At 39.6% G+C, this 22,932-nt stretch overlaps 1 protein-coding gene across 4 annotated transcripts in view; it reads right to left on the reverse strand.

Moving 5' to 3' along the window:
* Positions 1–22,811, reverse strand: part of STK4 (serine/threonine kinase 4) — an 88,458-nt gene extending 65,647 nt beyond the window's left edge. For 2 of the 4 annotated variants that reach the window (XM_059037809.2, XM_067012120.1), the window contains exons 1-4: positions 22,663–22,811; positions 17,060–17,140; positions 10,903–11,031; positions 8,462–8,576 (exon numbers count right to left, since the gene is read on the reverse strand). In XM_059037809.2, the coding sequence (XP_058893792.1) occupies positions 8,462–8,576; positions 10,903–11,031; positions 17,060–17,140; positions 22,663–22,697 (360 nt within the window). In that variant the 5' untranslated portion in view covers positions 22,698–22,811. Of the gene's footprint in view, positions 1–8,461; positions 8,577–10,902; positions 11,032–13,419; positions 14,900–15,585; positions 15,811–17,059; positions 17,141–22,662 lie in introns of all 4 variants that reach the window. The other 2 variants (XM_067012122.1, XM_067012121.1) reach the window with 2 other exon arrangements.
* Between the last annotated feature and the right edge of the window lie 121 nt (positions 22,812–22,932).

A 22,932-nucleotide genomic window follows, 5' to 3' on the forward strand; every position in this document is an offset into this window, starting at 1 on the left:
TCCCCTTCTGACAAACAACCCATATTTAGAAGGGAATATGCTGTGGTGCAAAAAATATGCAATTTGGGATTAGGAAGACCTAGTTTTTACTCTTGGCTCTACTTTCTAGTTGTGTGACTTCAGCAAGTTATCTAATGTATCTTAGCCTCAGTTGCTCCATCTATAAAATAGGTAAATCACCTTTCTTCAAGATCGTCATGAAAATCAAATGATATAGTAAGGCATGTAAGAATCTATGCTGTTTAATAACTATTACAGAATCAATCAATCAATCACCAAATATTTAATAAGCTTCTATTATGAGCCAGGCACTATGCTAATAATATTAAAAATAACTAACAAATATTAAGCATTTCATCTATGCTACGCACTACTTTTATAATCTAACTTAATCCTTATAAAAATCAAATGAGGTACATACTATTATCATCACCATTTTATAGATAATGAAGGTGAAGCACAGACAAGTAATTTGTGCCAAACGTCACAGAGCTAATAAATGACAGAGCTTTCATTAAAATGCAAGCAAACACTATTGGCAGAGTGGCAAGAAAGAGTTTGGGGTACCTTCTGTGGCCAAAGAACAAAGTTCATGACTTACTAATAACTCCTTAGTCTAACCAGCTGAGCCAATCAGTTAAGGTAGCATTGCCCAACAGAAATATAACATGAGCCACAAATATAACTTTTAATTTTCTAGTAGCCACACTTTAAAAAGAAAATGAAACAAGCAAAATTAATTTTGATTGCATATTTTACTTAACCATATTTATCCAAAAATATTATCATTCCAATATACCAAAAAGTTAAGATTTCCTATGTTCTTTTTTTGGTAATAATACTTCAAAATCTGGTATTTTATATTACAGCACATTTCAATTCAGACTAACCACAATTTCAAGTTGTCAATAACCACAGAGGCTTGCTATCAGGATGGACAGTGCAGAGTTAAAACATTTCTCAAAATACGTAATAGTTAAAGATTAGCACTTAATAGTTAAAAATTACATGAATGTAATAAACTAATATTAAAACATCAAAAGCATCATTAAAATTAATTTTGGATTGTTTTTAAATACCTGAAACAAAATAACTTCATGCTGCATATAACAAACCTTGGAACCCAATTTTTAATTCAATAAATTAATTATTGAAGCTTTGGGACTTCTTAACATATGTCTTACCTTAGGATATTACTCCTAGCTAAAGAACGTGCTGTTTAATTAGACAAACGTGGTAACTCTGAATAATGTAAATTAAGAAAAGGATATAGTTGTATGGATAATCCAAGTTAAAACTGAGTTTTAAAACACTCCCACCTTATAATTTGTATAGCACCTCACAATTTACAAAGTATTTTCACAAAATTAATTTTCAAAATTCTGCATATACTTAAAATAGGTACTATTATTCCTACTTTTCTTATTAAAACAAAACAGAAAACTAAAGGCTAAGGAAGTCCCTGCTTCTACTCTTATCCATTCACAGTCCACACAGAAGTTATCTTTTTTTAAAAAATATTTATATTTTAATTTTATCTTTTAAAAAATTTATTGGAGTATAGTTGATTTACAATGTTAATTTCTGCTGTACAGCAAAGTGATTTAGTTATACATATCTATACATTCTTTTTCATATTCTTTTCCATTATGGTTTAATCACAGGATATCAAATATATTGGGTTGGCCAAAAAGTTTGTTCAGGTTTTTCCGTAACATCTTATGGAAAAACCCAACAGAGGAGATTGTTTCAAGAGGGCAGAGTAGAAGGACGTGCGCTCACTCCCTCCTGTGAGAGAACCAGAATCAAAACTAACTGCTGAACAATCACTGACAGGAAGACACTGGAACTCACCAAAAAAGATACCCCACATCCAAAGACAAAGGAGAAGCCACAATGAGATGGTAGGAGGGGTGCAATCACAATAAAATCAAATCCCGTAACTGCTGGGTGGGTGACTCACAAACTGGAGAACGCTTATACCACAGAGGTCCACCCACTGGAGTGAAGGTTCTGAGCCCCACATTTGGCTTCCCAATCTGGGGGTCTGGCCACGGGAGGAGCAATTCCTACAGAGGCAGACTGTGAAGGCTAGCGGGATTTGATTGCAGGACTTTGACAGGACTGGGGGAAAAAGAGACTCCACTCTTGGAGGACACACACAAAGTAGTGTGTGCAGTGGGACCCAGAGGAAGGAGCAGTGACCCCAGGGTATAGGAGACTGAACCAGACCTACCTGCTAGTGTTGGAGGATCTCCTGCAGAGGTGGGGGGGAGGGTGGCTGTGTCACACCGTGAGGACAAGGACACTGGCAGCAGAAGTTCTGGGAAGTACTCCGTGGCGTGAGCCCTCCCAGAGCCTGCCATCAGCTCCACAAAAGAGTTAGGTAGGCTCCAGTATTGGGTCACCTCAGGCCAAACAACCAACAGGGAGGGAACCCAGACCCACCCATCAGCAGACAAGCAGATTAAAGCTTTACTGAGCTCTGCCCACCAGAGCAACAGCCAGCTCTACCCACCACCAGTCCCTCCCATCAGGAAACTTGCACAAGCCTCTTAGATATCCTCATCCACCAGAGGGCAGACAGCAGAAGCAAGAAGAACAACAATCCTGCAGCCTGTGGAACAAAAGCCACATTCAAAGAAAGATACACAAGATGAAAAGGCAGAAGGCTATGTACCAGATGAAAGAACAAGATAAAACCCCAGAAAAAAAACTAAATGAAGTGGAGATAGGCAACATTCCAGAAAAAGAATTCAGAATAATGTTAGTGAAGATGATACAGGACCTTGGAAAAAGAATGGAGGCAAAGATTGAGAAGATGCAAGAAATGTTTAACAAAGACCTAGAAGAATTAAAGAACAAACACCTAGAAGAATTAAAGAACAAACAAACAGAGATGAACAATACAATAACTGAAAAGAAAAATAAACTAGAAGGAATCAATAGCACAATAACTGATGCAGAAGAATGGATAAGTGACCTGGAAGACAAAATGGTGGAATTCACTGTTGTGGAACAGAATAAAGAAAAAAGAATGGAAAGAAATGAAGACAGCCTAAGAGACCTCTGGGACAACATTAAACACAACAACATTTGCATTATAGGGGTCCCAGAAGGAGAAGAGAGAGAGAAAGGACCCAAGAAAATATTTGAAGAGATTATAGTCGAAAACTTCCCTAACATGAGAAAGGAAATAGCCACCCAAGTCCAGGAAGTGCAGAGAGACCCATACAGGATAAACCCAAGGAGAAATACACCAAGACACATAGTAATCACATAGTAATCAAATTGACAAAAATTAAAGACAAAGAAAAATTATTGAAAGCAACAAGGGAAAAATGACAAATAACATACAAGGGAACTCTCATAAGGTTAATAGCTGATTTCTTAGCAGAAACTCTACAAGCCAGAAGGGAGTGGCATGACATATTTAAAGTGATGAAAGGGAAGAACCTACAACCAAGATAACTCTATGCAGCAAGGATCTCATTCAGATTCGATTGAGAAATCAAAAGCTTTACAGACAAGCAGAAGCTAAGAGAATTCAGCACAGCCAAACCAGATCTACAACAAATGCTAAAGGAACTTCTCTAAGTGGGAAACACAAGAGAAAAGGACCTACAAAAACAAACCCAAAAATTGATTAGAAATCAATTACAGGGGAAAAAAACATAATAAACACAAACACATGGAGGCTAAACAATACTTTACTAAATAATCAAAAGATCACTGAAGAAATCAGAGGAAATCAAAAAATACCTAGAGACAAATGACAATGAAAACACGATGATAGGGCTTCCCTGGTGGCGCAGTGGTTGAGAATCCGCCTGCCGATGCAGGGGACACGGGTTCGTGCCTTGGTCCGGGAAGATCCCACATGCTGCGGAGCGGCTGGGCCTGTGAGCCATGGCTGCTGAGCCTGCGCATCCGGAGCCTGTGCTCCGCAATGGGAGAGGCCACAACAGTGAGAGGCCCGCATACAACCAAAAAAAAAAAAAAAAAAAAAAACACACACGATGATACAAAACCTATGGGATGCAGCAAAAGAAGTTTTAAGAGGGAAGTTTATAGCAATACAAGCCTACCTCAAGAAACAGAAAAAACTCAAATAAACAATCCAACCTTACACCTAAAGGAAAGAAATCATAAAGATCAGAGCAGAAATAAATGAAAGAGAAACAAAGAAAACAATAGCAAAGATCAATAAAACTAAAAGCTGGTTCTTTGAGAAGATAAACAAAATTGATAAACCATTAGATGGACTCATCAAGAAAAAGAGGGAGAGGACTCAAAGCAATAAAATTAGAAATGAAAACGGAGAAGTTACAGCAGACACAGCAAAAATACAAAGCACCCTAAGCGACGACTACAAGCAACTCTATGCCAATAAAATGGACAACCTGAAAGAAATGGACAAATTCTTAGAAAGGTATAACCTTCCAAGACTGAACCAGGAAGAAACAGAAAATGTGAACAGACCAATCACAAGGAATGAAATTGAAACTGTGATTTAAAATCTTCCACAAACAATAGTCCAGGACCAGATGGCTTCACAGGTGAATTCTATCAAACATTTAGAGAAGAGCTAGCACTCATCCTTCTCAAACTCTTCCAAAAAATTGCAGAGGAAGGAACATTCCCAAACTCATTCTATGAGGCCACCATCACCCTGATACCAAAACCAGACAAAGATACTATAAAAAAAAGAAAAGTACAGACCAATATCACTCATGAATATAGTTGCAAAATCCTCAACAAAATACTAGCAAACAGAATCCAACAACACATTAAAAGGATCATACACCATGATCAAGTGGGATTTATCCCAGGGATGAAAGGATTCTTCAATATACACAAATCAATCAATGTGATACACCATATTAACAAATTGAAGAAGAAAAACCATGTGACCTTCTCAACAGATGCAGAAAAAGCTTTTGGCAAAATTCAACACCCATTTATGATAAAAACTCTCCAGAAAGTGGGCATAGAGGGAACCTACCTCAACATAATAAAGGCCATATATGACAAACCCATAGCAAACATCATTCTCAATGGTGAAAAACTGAAAGCATTTCCTCTAAGATCAGGCACAAGACAAGGATGTCCACTCTTACCACTATTACTCAACATAGTTTTGGAAGTCCTAGCCACGGCAATCAGAGAAGAAAAAGAAACAAAAGGAATACAAATTGGAAAGGAAGGAGCAAAACTGTCACTGTTTACAGATGACATGATACTATACATAGAGAATCCTAAATATCCAGAAAACTACTAGAGCTAATCAATGCATGTGGTAAAGCAGCAGGATACAAAATTAATGCACAGAAATCTCTTGCATTCCTATACACTAATGATGAAAAATCTGAAAGAGAAATTAAGGAAACACTCCCATTTACCACTGCAACTAAAAGAATAAAATACCTAGGAATAAACCTACCTAGGGAGACAAAAGACCTGTATGCAGAAAACTATAAGACACTGATGAAAGAAATTAAAGATAATACAGGGCTTCCCTGGTGGCTCAGTGGTTAAGAATCTGCCTGCCAATGCAGGGGACACGCGTTCGAGCCCTGGTCCGGGAAGATCCCACATGCCGCGGGGCAAGTGGGCCCGTGAGCCACAACTACTGAGCCTGAGCATCTGGGGCCTGAGCTCCGCAACAAGAGAGGCCGCAACAGTGAGAGGTCCGCACACCGCGATGAAGAGTGGCCCCCGCTCACTGCAACTAGAGAAAGCCCTCACACAGAAACGAAGACCCAACACAGCCAAAAATAAATAAATAAATAAATAAATAAAAATTTATTTTTAAAAAAAAATGAAAGATGATACAAACAAATGGAGAGATATACCATGTTCTTGGATTGCAAGAATCAATATTGTGAAAATGACTATACTATCCAAAGCAATCTACAGATTCAATGCAATCTCTATCAAATTACCAATGGCATTTTTTACAGTACTAGAACAAAAAATCTTAAAATCTGGATGGAGACACAAAAGACCCCAAATAGCCAAAGCAGTCCTGAGGGAAAAAAACAGAACTGGAGGAATCAGACTCCTTGACTTCAGATTATACTACAAAGTTACAGTAATCAAGACAACATGGTACTGGCACAAAAACAGAAATAAAGATCAATGGAACAGGATAGAAAGCCCAGAGATAAACCTACACACCTGTGGTCAATTAATCTATGACAAAGGAGGCAAGGATATACAATGGAGAAAAGACAAGTCTCTTCAATAAGTGGTGCTGGGGAAACTGGGCAGCTACATGTAAAAGAATGAAATTAGAACACTCCCTAACACCATACACAAAAATAAACTCAAAATGGATTAGAGACCTAAATGTAAGACTGGACACTATAAAACTCTTAGAGGAAAACATAGGCAGAACACTCTTCCACATAAATCACAGCAAGATCTTTTTTGATCCACCTCCTAGAGTAATGGAAATAAAAACAAAAATAAACAGATGGGACCTAATGAAACTTAAAAGCTTTTGCACAGCAAAGGAAACCATAAACAAGACAAAAAGACAATCCTCAGAATGGGAGAAAATATTTGTAAACGAATCAACTGACAAAGGATTAATCTCCACAATATATAAACAGCTCATGCAGCTCAATATTAAAAAAACAAACAACCCAATCCAAAAATGGGCAGAAGACCTAAATAGACATTTCTCCAAGGAAGACATACAGATGGCCAAGAAGCACATGAAAAGCTGCTCAACATCACTCATTATTGGAGAAATGCAAATCAAAACTACAATGAGGTATCACCTCATGCCAGTTAGAATGGGCATCATCAGAAAATCTACAAACAACAAATGCTGGAGAGGGTGTGGAGAAAAGGGAACCCTCTCGCACTGTTGGTGGGAATGCAAACTGATACAACCACTATGGAGAACAGTATGGAGGTTCCTTAAAAAATTAAAAATAGAATTACCATATGACCCAGCAATCCCACTACTGGGCATATACCCAGAGAAAACCATAATTCAAAAAGACACATGCACCCCAATGTTCACTGCAGCACTATTTACAATAGCCAAGTCATGGAAGCAACCTAAATGCCTCTCGACAGACGAATGGATAAAGAAGATGTGATCCATATATATACAATGGAATATTACTCAGCCATAAAAAGGAACGAAATTGGGTCATTCGTATAGATGTGGATGGATCTAGAGACGGTCATACAGAGTGAAGTAAGTCCGAAAGAGAAAAACAAATATCGTATACTAATGCATATATGTGGAACCTAGAAAAATGGTACAGATGAACCGGTCTGCAGGGCAGAAATAGATACACAGATGTAGAGAACAAACGAATGGACACCAAGGGGGGAAAGTGGCGGGAGTGGTGGTGGTGGTGTGATGAATTGGGAGATTGGGATTGACATATATACACTAATATGTATAAAATAGATAACTAATAAGAACCTGCTATATAAAAAAATAAATTTAATTTAATTTTTAAAAAATAAAAATAAAACACCCAACCAAACTCTTTGGCCAACCCAGTAGGACCTTGTTGTTTATACAAGTTATCTTTTATATCAGATGGCTCACTCACTTGCTTAGAACCCAGCAACGGTTTCCTATTGTACATGGAAAAGAATCAAACTCATTATCACAGCCAATAATACACAACATAATCTAGCCCTGCCCCACTGCCTCACCTCACCTCCTACAGCTTCCCCCTTACCTATTCCTCTCTAGTCATCTAGTGGCCTTCTCTCCAGCACTCAAACATGCCAAATTCATTCTACCTAGAATGTTCTTTTAGAACTCATGGCTCCTTCTTGTCATTCACGTTTTATTTTAAATGTCACCTCCCCAAGTGACACTTAAACGTTTCTCAACCATCTCCTCGCAAGTAGCCCACCAAGCACTCACTATCACTTTATTGTCACTCCCTGTCTTCACAGCAGTTCTCTCTATCTGGTATTTATTCTCTGGTTGCCATTAATTTGCTTTTTGTTGCCCTACTAGAAAATGTACTACCATGAGAGCACGGTCCTTGTCTTATTTACTACTGGATCCCGAAGGCCTAGACCAGTGTTCTAGAAATACTTACTGAACGAATAAACAAAGAGTTTAAGCAACTGAACCCAAACTAGAACCCATGACTTCTAGCTTTTCTCTCAGCAATCACAGTAACAGCAAATCACCTTTCACAGAGAGTTTTCTCTGATTAGGAGGACTTAGTGGAAGCTAATCTGTGAACACGCTGGGTAGAAGGAGAAAACCCAACTAAATTTAATCACTCAGAACTCATTGTTTAACCAAGATTTGATAGTCATTTTTGTCCCCAGTTAGAAATAAGCAAAGCACTTCACTGGACTGGGTTGCTTGATATCAAAACTGCCACATTTAAGCGACATCAAAAAGCAGAGGGGGAAAGAACCACGGAAAGGGGGAAATACCTACTATTCCAGAAGGTAAACTTACCGTTTTATTTCGTAATCGAATGATATCAGACACAGAACCAGCCCCACAGTACTCCATCACAATCCACAAGTCTGTGTTCTTAAAATAACTGCCATAATATTTGACTACGTGAGGGCTAGAGAGAGAGACAATACAAGTTAGTGGCACAGCCTTCAAACATCCCTAGTAATTCATGCTGTTAAATACATGAAAATTAATTTCTCAGCTCAAAAGATCAATTATTCATATTTAAGGTTAAAACATGCACCCTCTTGATGAGAATGTAAAATAGTACTGATTTCTGGAGGGCAACAATAATAGTGCAAAAATTGTGTGGGTCCCTCAGCATTTGTAAGTCTGCAATTCATCCTAAGAAAAGAATTACAGATATTCAAAAAGAAATAGGTAACATCACAGTACTGTCTATAAAAGTGAAAATTTAGATACCATCTAAATGTCTGACACTAGGGAGTTTCTTTAAGAAATAATGATATATCCGTTTAATGCAACCACCATGAATCCATGGAAAATGTTATAGAAGAATACTTGATAATACGAGACGATATTCTGTTTACCAAAAAACAAACAAACAAAAATGCAGGTTACATAATAGCAAGCATGGTGAAACTCCAAAAAGAGATATGGAAGGATATGTACACCAAGTAGTATTTGACAACGATTCTCTCTCCAAAGAGAAAAGTGGTTTCCTTTCTTTTTTTATTTGCATTTTTCCAAGAAGTCACATATACTTTGTAACAAGGGAAAAAATAAAATCACACTACAATCTATTGTAAAGGAAAAATATTCAGAATCAGACCTGAAAGTTTGGGTCTTGAAGACAGATTTCAGAAAAAAGTCAAAATCCCTTTAAAATGAAATAATTTGTCCTCTGAAGCTACCAGCTTTAGCTAGATCATTATCAGGGCTAAATAATATTGCATAACATAGTAACAGAAGATGCTAAAACCAACTCAGCTGCATTAACTCTCAAAATTTCAAACGCCCCTTCATCCTTGGGAAACATGCCAATGACAAGAACAGCAGGAAAAAAAAATATACACATACACAAAATGAATATTATTGAAGAAATGGATGAATAAACCTCTTAAGATACAGATCACCACACCTGCTCTCCCTTCCCTGAATTTCTATAGTATTTAATGCCTCTACAAGGCAATTACTGTCAGGTACTCACTGCTGGAGTATGTCCTATACAATCTTGTATTGTCGACTAGATTCTCCTGTACATCTATAAGCCTGGCCTGTCCAATTAAAGTCTATAAACTCTAAGAGAACCAGTACTCTGCCCTGTATCTCTTTGTATTTCTAAGCACAGAGTAGGCTCTTTGAAATCCCTCATCTTTAATTAGAGACATCTGCACACCCTATTTGGAACACAGCTCTTGCACAGTCTATCAAAAGTGGCAAAGTTCCAATGTGCCCACTGGAAAGAGCTCCTGTAATGTATCTTATGCAAGAGGCAAAGAAAAACTGCTACCTTACTCTGGCCCCTCCAATCAAGAAATAGGAGGGTTTTATCCAGTACAGAGTAACCACAAAAGTATAAAGAAAAAAAGAAAGGGAGGGAGGGAGAAGAGAAGTGATCGCATTCACAAGTCTACAAGACTTACGGGCTCCTGGGCAAAATGCCTAGAAGGTAGCCCCACCTGCCTTAAGGTACAAGCTTTACAAACAGGAGGTACTGAGTTGATCTGCGGACCAAAAGAGCTTCAGAAGCATGAAGGCAGCCTCGAAAGACTTTCTCATTCTCCTTGCAACTCCCTAGAGCTGCCACTGCCCTTCAGTTTGTGTTTCTCGCCAATTTAAACTGAGGAAGCCTGCTCCACCACAGTGACCTCCCATGTTGTCATGGAGCTTCAGGTCAAACCACGTGCTTTTCTGTGGTTGCCTGCTGGCCCGACTTCCTGCTTGCAGCATTTGACAAATCTTAGTTCCTCAAAAATAAAATACTTAACTACTCTCAGCTGCAATCATTTCTTAAAATTGTGAAGGAAGGAACAGAACAGTAATACATCAATAAGTATTCTCTTTTTACAGGTCCATTTGCTGTTCTAAGGTTTCTGGAGCGAAAACCATTTGAATTATCTCTTCTTAGCTGTCTCTGTAGAAATGTTTTCTCAATAGGAAGTAAGAGAGATCATTATCAAAAAAAAAAAAAGGCTAGCCACCACCACCTTCTGCCTCTTTGCCTCTTCTTCCTAGTTTTGAAAAGGGCTAAACTGAAACAAAACAATGCAAAAATAGAAACTGTGAAAGTTTAGCTGCTAAAACACAGAAACGTTTTCATCAATTTTTTTTCTGAAAAGAACATTCGTAGTGATTCCACTAAACTCTTCCGTTTGCAAAGTATCTAAGTAAATTCAATTCTAGGCGTCAAACTCTAAATAATCACAGCATATTCGAAACCACGTTATCTCCAAAATAACACCAGATGCCTTTACCTGTCACATTGCTGCATTATAGAGATTTCTTTGATTATCTCCTGCAGGTCTGACTCCACAGGAACTTGCTTAATAGCAACAATCTGACCTGTCTCTTTATGAATAGCTTTGTACACGCTGCCATAGGACCTATAATTGGGGGAAGGAGAACATTTACAAAGTCAAAGCAAGCCAAGAGATAAAAAGTGGTAAAACACAAGCAACTCACCACTCTAATTTATATCCCTACATGCCCAAGACATATATACTTAGACACACTTGCAACATTGAGATAGCTAAAGTACTTCAGGGAAAAATTGTCCTTAAGAGAACTTACCACAAAATGGCATCTTAAAAACTTCACATTTAAATTTTACTGAATGTATTAGTAGGAAATAACAGTGATAATTAGAGTAGCTACCACGTCTGATGTCTGCTAGAAATTGCATCATCTGAGGTTCATCCTAACAAAAAAGGGGGTCATCATCCCTATTTTATAGGCAAATGTGAAAAGGCTCAGAGAGGTTACATGACTTGCCCAAGGTCACATAGGTGATAAATAAGCGGTCAGCCCAGGATATGAATCCAGGTCTGTCAGAATACAATGCCTAGATTCTCTCCACATCTGTATTGGGGTACAAAAATGGGGGTCTTGGTTTTCTTGCACTCATTCTAGTACCATGAGGTCTTTTAGTCCTTTCTCCTCTTACTTACAATAATACCTAAAACATTAAGGAAACTAAAAATGTCAGCCTCTTAAATGCTAGTATCAGGTGAACAGAGCACATACAAATTCTTTTTGCCTTTTGCTCCATCTTCCCTTACGAGTTTATTATCAAGATAAATAAAAGGTTATGTAGCTATTCAATTTGGGGGCTAAAAAGAACAGTAGATTTATAATCTAAAGACCCAGGATTGGAGTCCTACCACCACTACATATCAGCTCTCCTTTACAGACATATTATTAACCTTGTACCTCAATTTTCTCACCTGTAAAATGACAACAATACTACTACAAGACAATTGTGATGGTTAAATGAGATATCATCATCTTGCATAGATTAATTTTCACTGAAATTCTGGATGGCTGTCAGTGAAATAATGAGTAAACTGTCTTTCATTTTTCCCAAACACACCTGTTTCTTCATACTGTCTTAGTGAAAAAAAAGATCATAACAGTGCCACCTAATACGTCAAAGTAGCTGAGTGCTCTAGCTAACAAAGTGATGCTCAAGGATTGTTTCAATGTGAAAGTCACAGAAAACTTTAAAAAAAAATCTATGTAGAGCACACACAAAAAATTTCCATTCCATCAGAATCCCTTATATTGGCAAAACTAGTATAATGATACTTAAATGTTGCCTAAAACTTTTTTGTGTGTGCCAGGGAAAGACAACTGCTGACCATATGTGGAAGATCCAACCACTGACCCTTCTTCCTTGATACGATAACCCCCGATTTGTGAGGGTGGCAAATGCTTGGTCCCTGGGGATAAAGCATGGTGGTCCAAGCCAGTTGCAGGATTTCTATCTCCAGTGACTGAACTAGTAGTAAGCATATGACCTAGTTCCAGCCAATGAAATTTAAGAGGAATTCTTCTGAAGGGTCTCTAGGAAAAACTTTCCTCCCTGGTAAGAGAGAAGCAAACAAGGTGGCCCATTTTCACCTGCCACTACTTTTCCTGCTTTGGTTACTGTCACATGAGGCATGATGCTTGAAACTAACATGGCCATCTTGAGACTATGAGAATTACACAAATGCTAAACCATCATCAAGCCAGTTAGCCATTCTAGGATCTTTCACCCCCAGATTTTTTGCTACTTAGTTATTAAATGCTCTTATTGGTTAGCCACAGTTAATTGGGTATTCTGTAACTTCATCCAAAGTTATTCTTGATACCCTAGGTCCCATACATGTGAAAAGGTTTTTATTTCACCCTCACTCTGGAACGAGTTTTTCTGGATATAGAATTCTTCTTTGACAAGAGCTTTCCCTCAGCTCTTTTACTGTAGTTTTTCATCTTCTACTGCTGTAAAGAAGTCAGTTGTCATCAGGTTATCATTTTTCATGGGTAATCTCTTTCTGTAGCTTTTCAGATTTCTCTTTATCCTTAACATTCTGTAATTTTACTATAAATAGAAGTTGATTTATTTGGCACTCCATAAGCTTCTTCAATCTGAAGGCTTTATTCAAGTCTGGAAAATTCTTAGTATTATCTCTTTACTTCTTCTCTACTACTTCTAATCTCCTTCTAGAGTTCCTATTGGACCTATATTGGACCTTCTCAATCCATGCTGTCTTCCTAGTTTGCAACACTATATTTTTGTCCTGCATTTTGTGATCAGTCTCACTTCTAGCTTTCAATTCACAAATTCTCTCTTCAGCTTGTCTAGTTGACTGTTTATCCAATTTATTGGGCTCTAGGACTTCAATTATTGTAGTTTTAATTGTCAAGATTCCCAACTTTTTCTTTTTCATGGGGTTGCTCATGTTAATAATCTCGTGTTCTCCTTTTAAGGATGTTATTCCCTCCTTTACCTTTTTGAAAATCGTAAACAAACGTTAAATCCTGTTTCAGATGGCTCCATTATTTCTATTTCTTTGGGTGGGAGTTCTCCCACTTGTTAGGTCTGTTGATTATCTCACAGCACTGGATTTCCTTGTATGGGCTTCCTTTTACTTTGAATGATTCTTCTCTACACAGTGCTCACTGTCATGAGTGTTTCATGATGTCAGGATGGCTTCATGGTTCCCCTAGCTCAGTTTTCTAGGCTGTACAATTTAAACCAGGTCTCGCACTAGGATTTAGGGTTTTCGCCCCTCAAAACACCACACCTGAATACAGTCCAGGCCCAGTTCCTATAGTCAGACCAGTCCCTCTGCTTTTTCCCCAGGCTACAGGCAAATGATACCACAACTTCATACGGGAAGCCCATCTACAATCTCCCGACAAGGACAAGGCACGCTTTACTCTCCTCTTACTATGACAGCTATCTTTTCTATCCCTGGTCTATAGCTGGCTATGTATCCTTATATTTAAAAAAATAATTTTCATTTATTATTCTTATATATCTGAAATGGAAAGGAGAGGTTCCTACGTGCACCTACTCAGCAGTCTTGACCAGAACACCCTCCACGACTCACTATGCTATCCTGACAGCCAAGAAAACTCCAAGAGCTCATAGGAACAATTAAGATTCATGATTCCACAGATCACACTTACAGTATAGAGGATTTAGAAGGCTTCAGCAGTCATGCTCCCTTATAGGCAAGTCCCTTAAGACCTAATTCTCTACAACAAAAACTACAGTGATTCAATGAATTTTAACTGGCAGAGAACAAAGATGGTGAGGATGGAAGTGCTTCCTACAAGCTATGCAAGGCAAGGGTCAATGCAGAAACGTAGAAATTATACAGTATTCGAAGCCAAATTAACCAGGCATAAGTCTTAATACCACTCACTAGCTATGAAACCATGGGCAAGGTGTTTTTGTTATTATCCTATGATTAAAAACTTAAATGATCAATGTGTAAAACTTTAAGTATAAGAGGGAAAAAAAGGCACTAGGCTCTAATTCAAAACACTTCCCAAGTGCTGTCCATCCATCCTGGTCTGGAGCTTTGGCTCTGCTCTGCCACAGATCCACATAATTTCCTCAAAATGCAGAAGAGCTACAGCCTTGGGAATCCAATACAATCTTTTAGCCAGAGCTCATTTTACAAGGCCCATGTCAGTGAGAGTTCACAATCCATTCATTTTCCAGAACTATTTAGGGATGGCATGGCCATTTGTGTTTGGGAAGGAAGCACAGTTTGGGTTTTCCTTTGGGATTTTGCTCATTAAATGAAGCTTGTTCAGGCTCATTCAGTCGGGATGACAAAAATCCAAGCACTTGTAGTATCATTTAAAAAAACAATATGATGATAACATGGGAATATCTGAAGTTTTAATTGTTTTCTCTCTGGTGATGTCTTTACAGGGAAATTTCCAAGGTCCTTAATGAAGACATCCATAGATCTAAAACATAATTTAAAATAATCATAATTAGCTTAGTTTCTCCTTATTTTACATTCCTGATCACTCTCTGTCTACAGTATTCTTTTGACATTCCTCAAAACCAAACAACCCAAACAGAGCTCCCTCAAGAACACCTAAATATACTTTAAGACTTAAGACTTAACTTTGATTTGTCATGATAAGATCTGAAAAAATGCTTCAATTGATATATTTAAAAATAAAACAACAGTTGCCATTTAATGAGGTCTTATTAGGTGACAAGCACCGTACTAAGTATTTTAGTCCCATCTCATGAAACACTCAACATAACCCTATGAGGGAGATGAAAATATCCCCACTTTATAGTTGAGGTTTGCAAAGCTTCAAAATATTCAGCAATTTGCTCGAGCTCACTTGTTTATTATGACTAATAAACAGTAGAGCAAGTTTTAACCCAGATATGTCTGACTTCAGAGTCTATGCTCTTACAACTGTAATATACTTTCATAAAAATGAAAGAAACAAGTTAGTTACATACATAGTCAACTATGCCTACCACTCTTGATCTTATTCTAAGTATAACCTGTGAGCATGGTTAGATTAAGGGCCTTTGACTCACTGCCTTGAGGAAATACCAAGGATATCAAGTTAGAGCCGAAAATGGCAGGCAAGAGACATAGAAGGACTGGGTTCCCCACCCCCCATACCTTTAACAATGCCAAGTCAACTTGTGGTTTCAGATTCATCGTGTACTTGTCTTTTAGCAGCGCAGCTGGTGTCATCTTTTACTTCCCTTCTCTGCTTGATTTCTTGCTTGATTCCAAAGAGTATTTTTCCAACTTACAAAAAGATGATGACTAATGTTTTTCACAAGGAGGTAATCCATGAAAACCTATTCCACGTAATCCAGGAGTGGGTTTAACATTGCATATCTATATTAGGCATAAATAACATTAAACTCCAAAATAACCTAATGACATACAAAAGCTGATTTTAAAGAACAGACATTAATTTGACATTTTTACAAGTTGACATTTCAGGTCTTCTCTTGAACCAGAAGTACTCCCAAGAGATTTTACAAAATTACACAAACACACACCCACACGTTTACTTATTTATATATGCATAAACTACCTCTGAAGAACACATAAACAACTGCTATACTGGTTGCTTCTGGGTGGCTGAGAGATAGAGACAGGAGGCAAATTTTTTTCATTGTAACACTTTTACACTTTTAAAATTCTGAATCATGTGACTTGATTACCTATTCAAAAATGAACAATAAAAACTTAAGAAAGGGTATCTCTAATATTTTAATGTCTTGGTCCTTAAGAAAAAGAAATAAACATACAAAGATTAGAAGTATCAATATATGTAAAAGTATAAAAACTTATGATATAACCTTTATTGTATCAGGAAAGCCAATGATGGCCACTATCTATTACCAAATATCATTTCACCAGTATTTTATAAACTCATTCACAATCTGTGTTTCAAGAAATCCTCTGGTTCCCAATCTGTAATTCTGGATCTCTAAGGAAAGATGTAAAGGTAGGCAGTCCTTGACTTATTTACTGTATTTCCCAAAGCTGCATTAACTATTGATAAAATGCTGAATTCCTTTTTTTCTTTTTTTTTTTTTTTTAGCTGCTCTGCGTGGCATGCAGGATCTTAGTTCCCTGACCAGGGATGGAACTCAAGCCCCCTGCAGTGGAAGTGTGGAGCCTTAACCACTGGACCGCCAGGGAAGTCCCTCCATTGTTTTTTTCATGAAACAAGTTATTGCATATCTCTTAGAAGCTATGAACAGAAAATTAAAATATGTCTGATTAGTAAAAAAAATTTTAAATGAAGTAAAAACTAATTAGTGTTATCTGTTAAATAGATAAAATCATGCAAACCACAGATTTTACAAGAGAGAAAACAACAGATGTCCATGGTGTTGAAAAGACCAGGAATCACTAAATCTGTCTATAGAGCTAATTGGGGGAAGAGGGAAAGGGCATTTCAAGCATTAAATTTACCCCCTACACTACCCAGAGCAGTGGTGATATGCAACATTCCCCTTTCTTTTCCTTAGTTTTCCAAATTATTGCCACGAGAAAGGTTCACATCCTTCTGGTGTTGGGGCAGGAAAAAGACTGGGACCTACTAGCCCACCTACATTTTCTGTGTACTCACCCTTCTCCAAGTTTCTCTAAGACATCAAACACTTCTTCTGGTTGTTTAGTTAAACTATCTTCATCTAACTTTTTCAGCTGCCTGTGGATGAAGAAATTTAAACATAAAATACATTTCACTTGCTAGCAACTAGAATGCAAAATGCATTATTTATTTTACAATTAGCATCTTAGGAATTTTGTTACAAAGTCTTCACTGGTAAATGACAATAAAGGCAAGCTAAGAGACCTTTAAGGGAAGCTGAAGGGCTGGTCTATGGACACGTTACACATGTCCTTGGTCACCCGGATCAGCAGAATCAGGACCAGAGCGTGATGAGCTACCAAGAGGCTGACTTCAGTTCCACAGGAGTAAGAATTTTCTAACAATAAAAGTTGTTACGAAATGGTTTAGACTGCCTTAAGAAGCCCCTAGATTCCCACCACTGGAGCATCTAAACAGAAAATGAGTCCTCATGTGGCTGAAATGGTATAGAGTGGATTTAAGCATTAGCTATAACCTTCAGAATCCACTTAAATCTTGAGATTCCATGAATTAAGATGGCATAACTCTCTGTTCAATGCAAGCTTAACTATGAACTGAAACATGGTCTTAGACTAGAGGCCAAGGAAGACGTAGAAGAATCTTGCTTTCCATCAGCAAGACTTTGGTACTTCTGTCGAAACACGTGGATTCTGTAGATATCACAGAAACAGAAAGTGGAGAGTATACACTCAGACATGACCAAAAGTAAAAAATAACCAGGCAGCTGGGAGTTTCAAATAGTCTCACCGAGACTGTCTGATGGGCAGTTGTATATCTGATTATTCCCCAAAATCAAAGATAGGTGCTGCTCACAACTTCCAGATAATTCGGATTTTTCTGATTATGACAAACATGGGAGGTTATAAATTAAGAGCAGGGTTTTTTTAAAAAAACTCTGAGACCTCTGAAAATTATTAACAGGCTTAAAGGAGGAGTTTGTTAAGGACTATTTGCAGTGTATGGGTTCTACACAATGGTTTCCTGAAACTACAAAGGACAACAAAGAAAGGAGAGCTCAGGAAATGGTGAAATATGGAAGTAGTCCACTGAAAATTTCTTTGAAAAGAAAAATGTTTAAACTAGCTGGACAATACCAATTTTTACAAGAAAAGACTTGAACAAAAAAAAATACACATACACACACATGCACATAAATGTGTACCTTCCTAGATAAAGTGGCAAAACCATGAAAGAAGCCAAAAAGGAGAAAAAAGAAAAAAAAAACAAAACCCACACACCTGAACACATCAAGTGTATCCACCAATAAACGCTGATCTCAAAAACACAATCTTAACAGGATTTTATAAATGTCAAAGACTAGAGAAATGGAGAACTGCTCCAAGTCAGTAACTGCCATAACTTGAAAATTAACAAACACAACCACACCGACCTTTGAAAATCAAAAGGTCCTAAGAATTAAATTCCAATGACATCACAAAAACTCCCAGTTTCAGAACAAGAAGGACTGAAGTGAAACTCCTCTTCAATGTCAGAAGTGAAATTTCTATGAACTCAGAAATTAGAATGAACATCTCATAAGCCGGGGGAGAGGGGGTGAAGCACTGAATTTATAACTGTTTAAACAATGGACAATACCTCATTTCTCAAGTATAATTACAGTTTTATAAACAGTTCATATAAAGGAAGATCAAATGTGTTCCTTTGAAGTGGTGACTTCGTGGTTTACCAAAAGCAAAACTCACTATTTCAACTATTACAGAGAACACAGCACAACAAAGGAAACGGCCACTGCCATGAGAGACAGCTGCAGGTCTCTGATAATACTGTGACAGACAAACTTTATATGAGTGCTCAGATACTTCTTGAAAACAATCTAAGTGGGGTTTTTGTTTGGTTTTGGTCCGGTCTTAAGGGATCTTTTTATCTCTGGTGCCTGAACCCAGAGGTGGTCAATAAGAACATTTGTTAAATGGATTAATGAATGTAATGATGAGAATCATAACCCTTTCTCAGCAATCCTTGTGAGGTTTCAAAACTAAAAAGAACTTCACCCTGAAAAAGTATTACTGTGTTATCGACAAATAAGATTTCTATGGAAAATCTTTTGATAAGTGACTCAATGCTATGTTTTACATGAGTCTTCATGGAAGAAGCATATAACCAAACAGCCCAACTCTGATGATTCAGCCCTCTCAGCTGTACTTCCCCAGGTTCTAGGTAGTTTCACTGCTTGCTCATAACTCAACAGGCCTGGCCGACAACACAGCCTCCATGGATCCAACACAGGGGGATGCTCTGCTCCTAAGTCAGCTGGCCACGGGCACAGCCAGCATCCCAGAAATGTACTCTACACATTCCACCACACTATTTGTACCTAATGGCAACTCACTTTTAAAAATCATCAACTCCTACATAAACCGTCAACTTTAATCTATTGTCATTCACTTGGTCACACACAAATGTCAAACTCAAGAACACAGAGAGCACTTCCTGCATTGGGACTGCTTTCCCTTGCTGGAAACACATGCCATCTGAATCTCTGCAAAGACACCTGTATCTTTCCAAACACAAATAAGGGTGTTTATGAAGTAGTTACTCACCGGTTTGGCTAAGTCCCAAATTTCTTTCTCCCACCTCAGAACTCTTGGAAGGTCCATTTTATTCATATATACCTATCCCTCTTTCCACACAGAAGGTGTTATGGGTTACAACACATATATAAGATAAATGGATTAAATTTTTTAATGAAAATAAAATGTATTTCCCTCTCCCAACCCCCTCAAATTCATGTTAAAGTGCTAACCCCCAGTACCTCAGAATGTGCCCGTATTTAGAGATAGGGCCTTTAAAGAGGTAATTAAGGTAAAAATGAAGTCAGATGGGTGGGCCCTAATCCACTGGGACTGGTGTCCTCATAAGGTGAGATAAGGACACAGACAGGTACAGAGGGAAGACCATGTGAGGAGAGGCCTCAACAGAAACAACCCTGCTGATGGTTTGATCTCAGACTTCTGGCCTCCAGAACTGCCAGGAAACAAATTTCTGTTGTTTAAGTCGCCCAGTCTGTGAAACTGACACAGCAGGCCTAACAAACTGATACAAATGATAATAAAGTTAACTGGCTGCAAGTCGGGTGGTTCACTAGCTACGGTGAGCAGGAAAGCACCGGTCATTCCAGTATTCAGCCCTCCTGGACGATTTTTTTTTGAAATACTGACCTGCCCAAGTGTTTACTAATACTCTTCTTATTTAATCTCAGTGATCTTGAAGATGGTTGAGAATCACACTGTAAGGTTAGAAAAGCTTGGAGGAACCTTATAGGTGTTACAGAGTACTTGCCCTCTTCATGAGAGGAGTTGTACTTCTGTATGCTGATTAAAAATTATACGTAACTTGAAAAAGAAAAAAAAAAAAAAGGATTCAGTCCTGCAATGCTTTTCTCTTGCACATTCAATAAAAATTTTTAAAATCCAAAAGGTCCAGGAAAGGAGTGTGTCAAAAACCAAAAAGGTTTACTCTTTTGCCCAAGATTATACAGCACAAGGCAAAAGCAGAAACAAAACGCAGATTCCTAATTCTCTTTTCAATTAAACCAGGCCTCAGGGAAAGAACGAACACGGTTCAGAAGGATTTATAACCAGTGTCCATTTATAATTGGATCTATGGTGCTATAGCATATATCTGCTAACATACACAAGGCCCTGTGAAACAGGGATACTTCCAGAAAGGCATCAGACTGAGGCAGCCAAGAGCATGGACTCTGGACCAGACTGCTTGGATTAAAATCCCAGCTCTGGGGCTTCCCTGGTGCCACAGTGGTTAAGAATACGCCTGCCAATGCAGGGGACACGGTTTCGAGCCCTGGTCCGGGAAGATCCCACATGCCACGAAGCAACTAAGCCCGTGTGCCACAACTACTGAGCCTGCGCTCTAGAGCCTGCGTGCCACAACTACTGAAGCGCGCCTAGAGCCCGTACTCCACAACGAGAGAAGCTACCGGCAACGAGAAGCCCGCGCACCGCAACAAAGAGTAGCCCCCGCTCGTTGCAACTAGAGAAAGCCAGTGCGCAGCAACAAAGACCCAACTCAGCCAAAAATTAATTAATTAATTTTAAAAGCAATCTCAGCTCTGTCACTTAGTAACTGTGGGACTTTTGGCTGATCACTAACCTCTCTGGGCCTCAGTTTCATCACCTGTAAAATAGAGATACAGGTGATGGGATTGTTGTGAGGGTCAAATGAGTCAACGATAAGTTGAACCATATGAAACTTCTATTTTTATAGATCAAAAATGGTCAAATATCAGCAAATTCATAGGGTTCAACAAGAGACATGGAAAGCACTGAGAATAGTGTCTGGCACCCGGTAAGTGCTAGATGAGTGCAATAATGATTTTATTTCAGACTCAGCACACTACAGTAGGGTGAGCTCAGTCCATCCCAACCAGCTATTTGCCTTCTGCAGTGTTCGTGCCCTTCAAACAAAGCCAAGGGCACAGCCCAGGCTGTCGATCCCTTCCCTTCACCTCTCCACTGCCCCGAATTCCCACACACTGAACACTTCCTACTTTAGAGCTCATTCTGCTGCAGGAAGTCAGAGGTCTCCGTGACACTGAAGCGAACTGCACTGGCACCTCAGTCTCTACCCTCGATTTTTCTCCAGATGTGGCAGAGTGAGAGAAGACCCTGGTGTCCACAGAGCAAATCACTGATACAACTGCAACCAACTCAGGGGATTAGACTTTCCAGGATCAGCCACCCCCCAGATCTTGACTTAAAACAATTTCTAGGGAGCAAGAGGATTTGGAGCTGATATAAAACAATACAGACCTGAAAAGGGCACAGTCTGGTCACATCCAGTGACCCAGACCTAGAGCAAAGAAGTCAAGATACAGGACTGTGTCTCAACTCTTCTGGGCCTCACTTTGCCCGTCCTGAAAATGGTCTCTTATTTCCCTCTCTACCTCCCAGTGTTGGATATGAGGAAAATATGGAAGACCCTGGATATCAGGGATGAAAGGTGCCATCATCTAGAGTGGGGACACTACCAAAATCATCTTCTTACATGCTGTCCTCCACGAAGCCTCCCTTGCCAGACCGTCCACCTGCCTTGGCACATCTTCTGCCTCAGGCGCAAAGCTTCTCGCCTGAGCAGATTCTCCCCACTGCACCCCTCGGGTGGGACTCCCTTCCTCAGAAAGTCTGCCCAGCTCTCCTCTCTGCTAGTTCCCGACCCATCGCTTAGCCAGACCCCTCGTAGGTTCTCATCCGGCTTCGGCATGCTCCCTACCTCTCTGAGTCCCTTTTAGGACAGTCCTCACCCAGTGGCCCCCGCCCTCAGCAGGTGCTCTCCCTAACTTGTCCCCACGTTCCTCAGCAGCTGCTCCCCCCACCTGTCCCCCACTTCCGCCAGTATGTCCCCCCCAGCAAGCGATCTCTCTAACCCGCCCCACGTTTATCCCCCTCGGCCAGAGGTCCCTCATTCAGCAGGTGCCCCATCAGCCGGATCGCCCCGCAGGTCCGTCCCCTCCGGGGGCTCGCACACCAGTGTCTCCCCTCCGCCAGTTCCTGCCTTTCCCTCCCCCCCTACCCCCTTCCTCTTGGCCAGCAGCCCCTCACCGGCGCGGCGGGTTCCTGAGCTGCACCGTCTCCATGGCGCTGCCGGCAGCCGCCCAGACCCGCTCACTGCTCCATCCTCCCCCGGGGCCTCCTGGATCCCGCCCCGCAGACCCTCCCACACTTCCGCTTTCCGCCCCTACCGGAAGCGGCGCGCTGGGCGGGAACGGGGCGGGGCCGCGAGGTCCGGGCCTGGACCACGTGGTATGAACCCGAGTCACGTGGAGCGCCGAGGCGCGGACCCGGAACTGCGGAGCCCTGGAGCCTCCCGGG

The sequence above is a fragment of the Kogia breviceps genome, chromosome 14 (genome assembly GCF_026419965.1).
Source record: "Kogia breviceps isolate mKogBre1 chromosome 14, mKogBre1 haplotype 1, whole genome shotgun sequence".
In the NCBI taxonomy this organism is placed as follows: Eukaryota; Metazoa; Chordata; class Mammalia; order Artiodactyla; family Physeteridae; genus Kogia; species Kogia breviceps.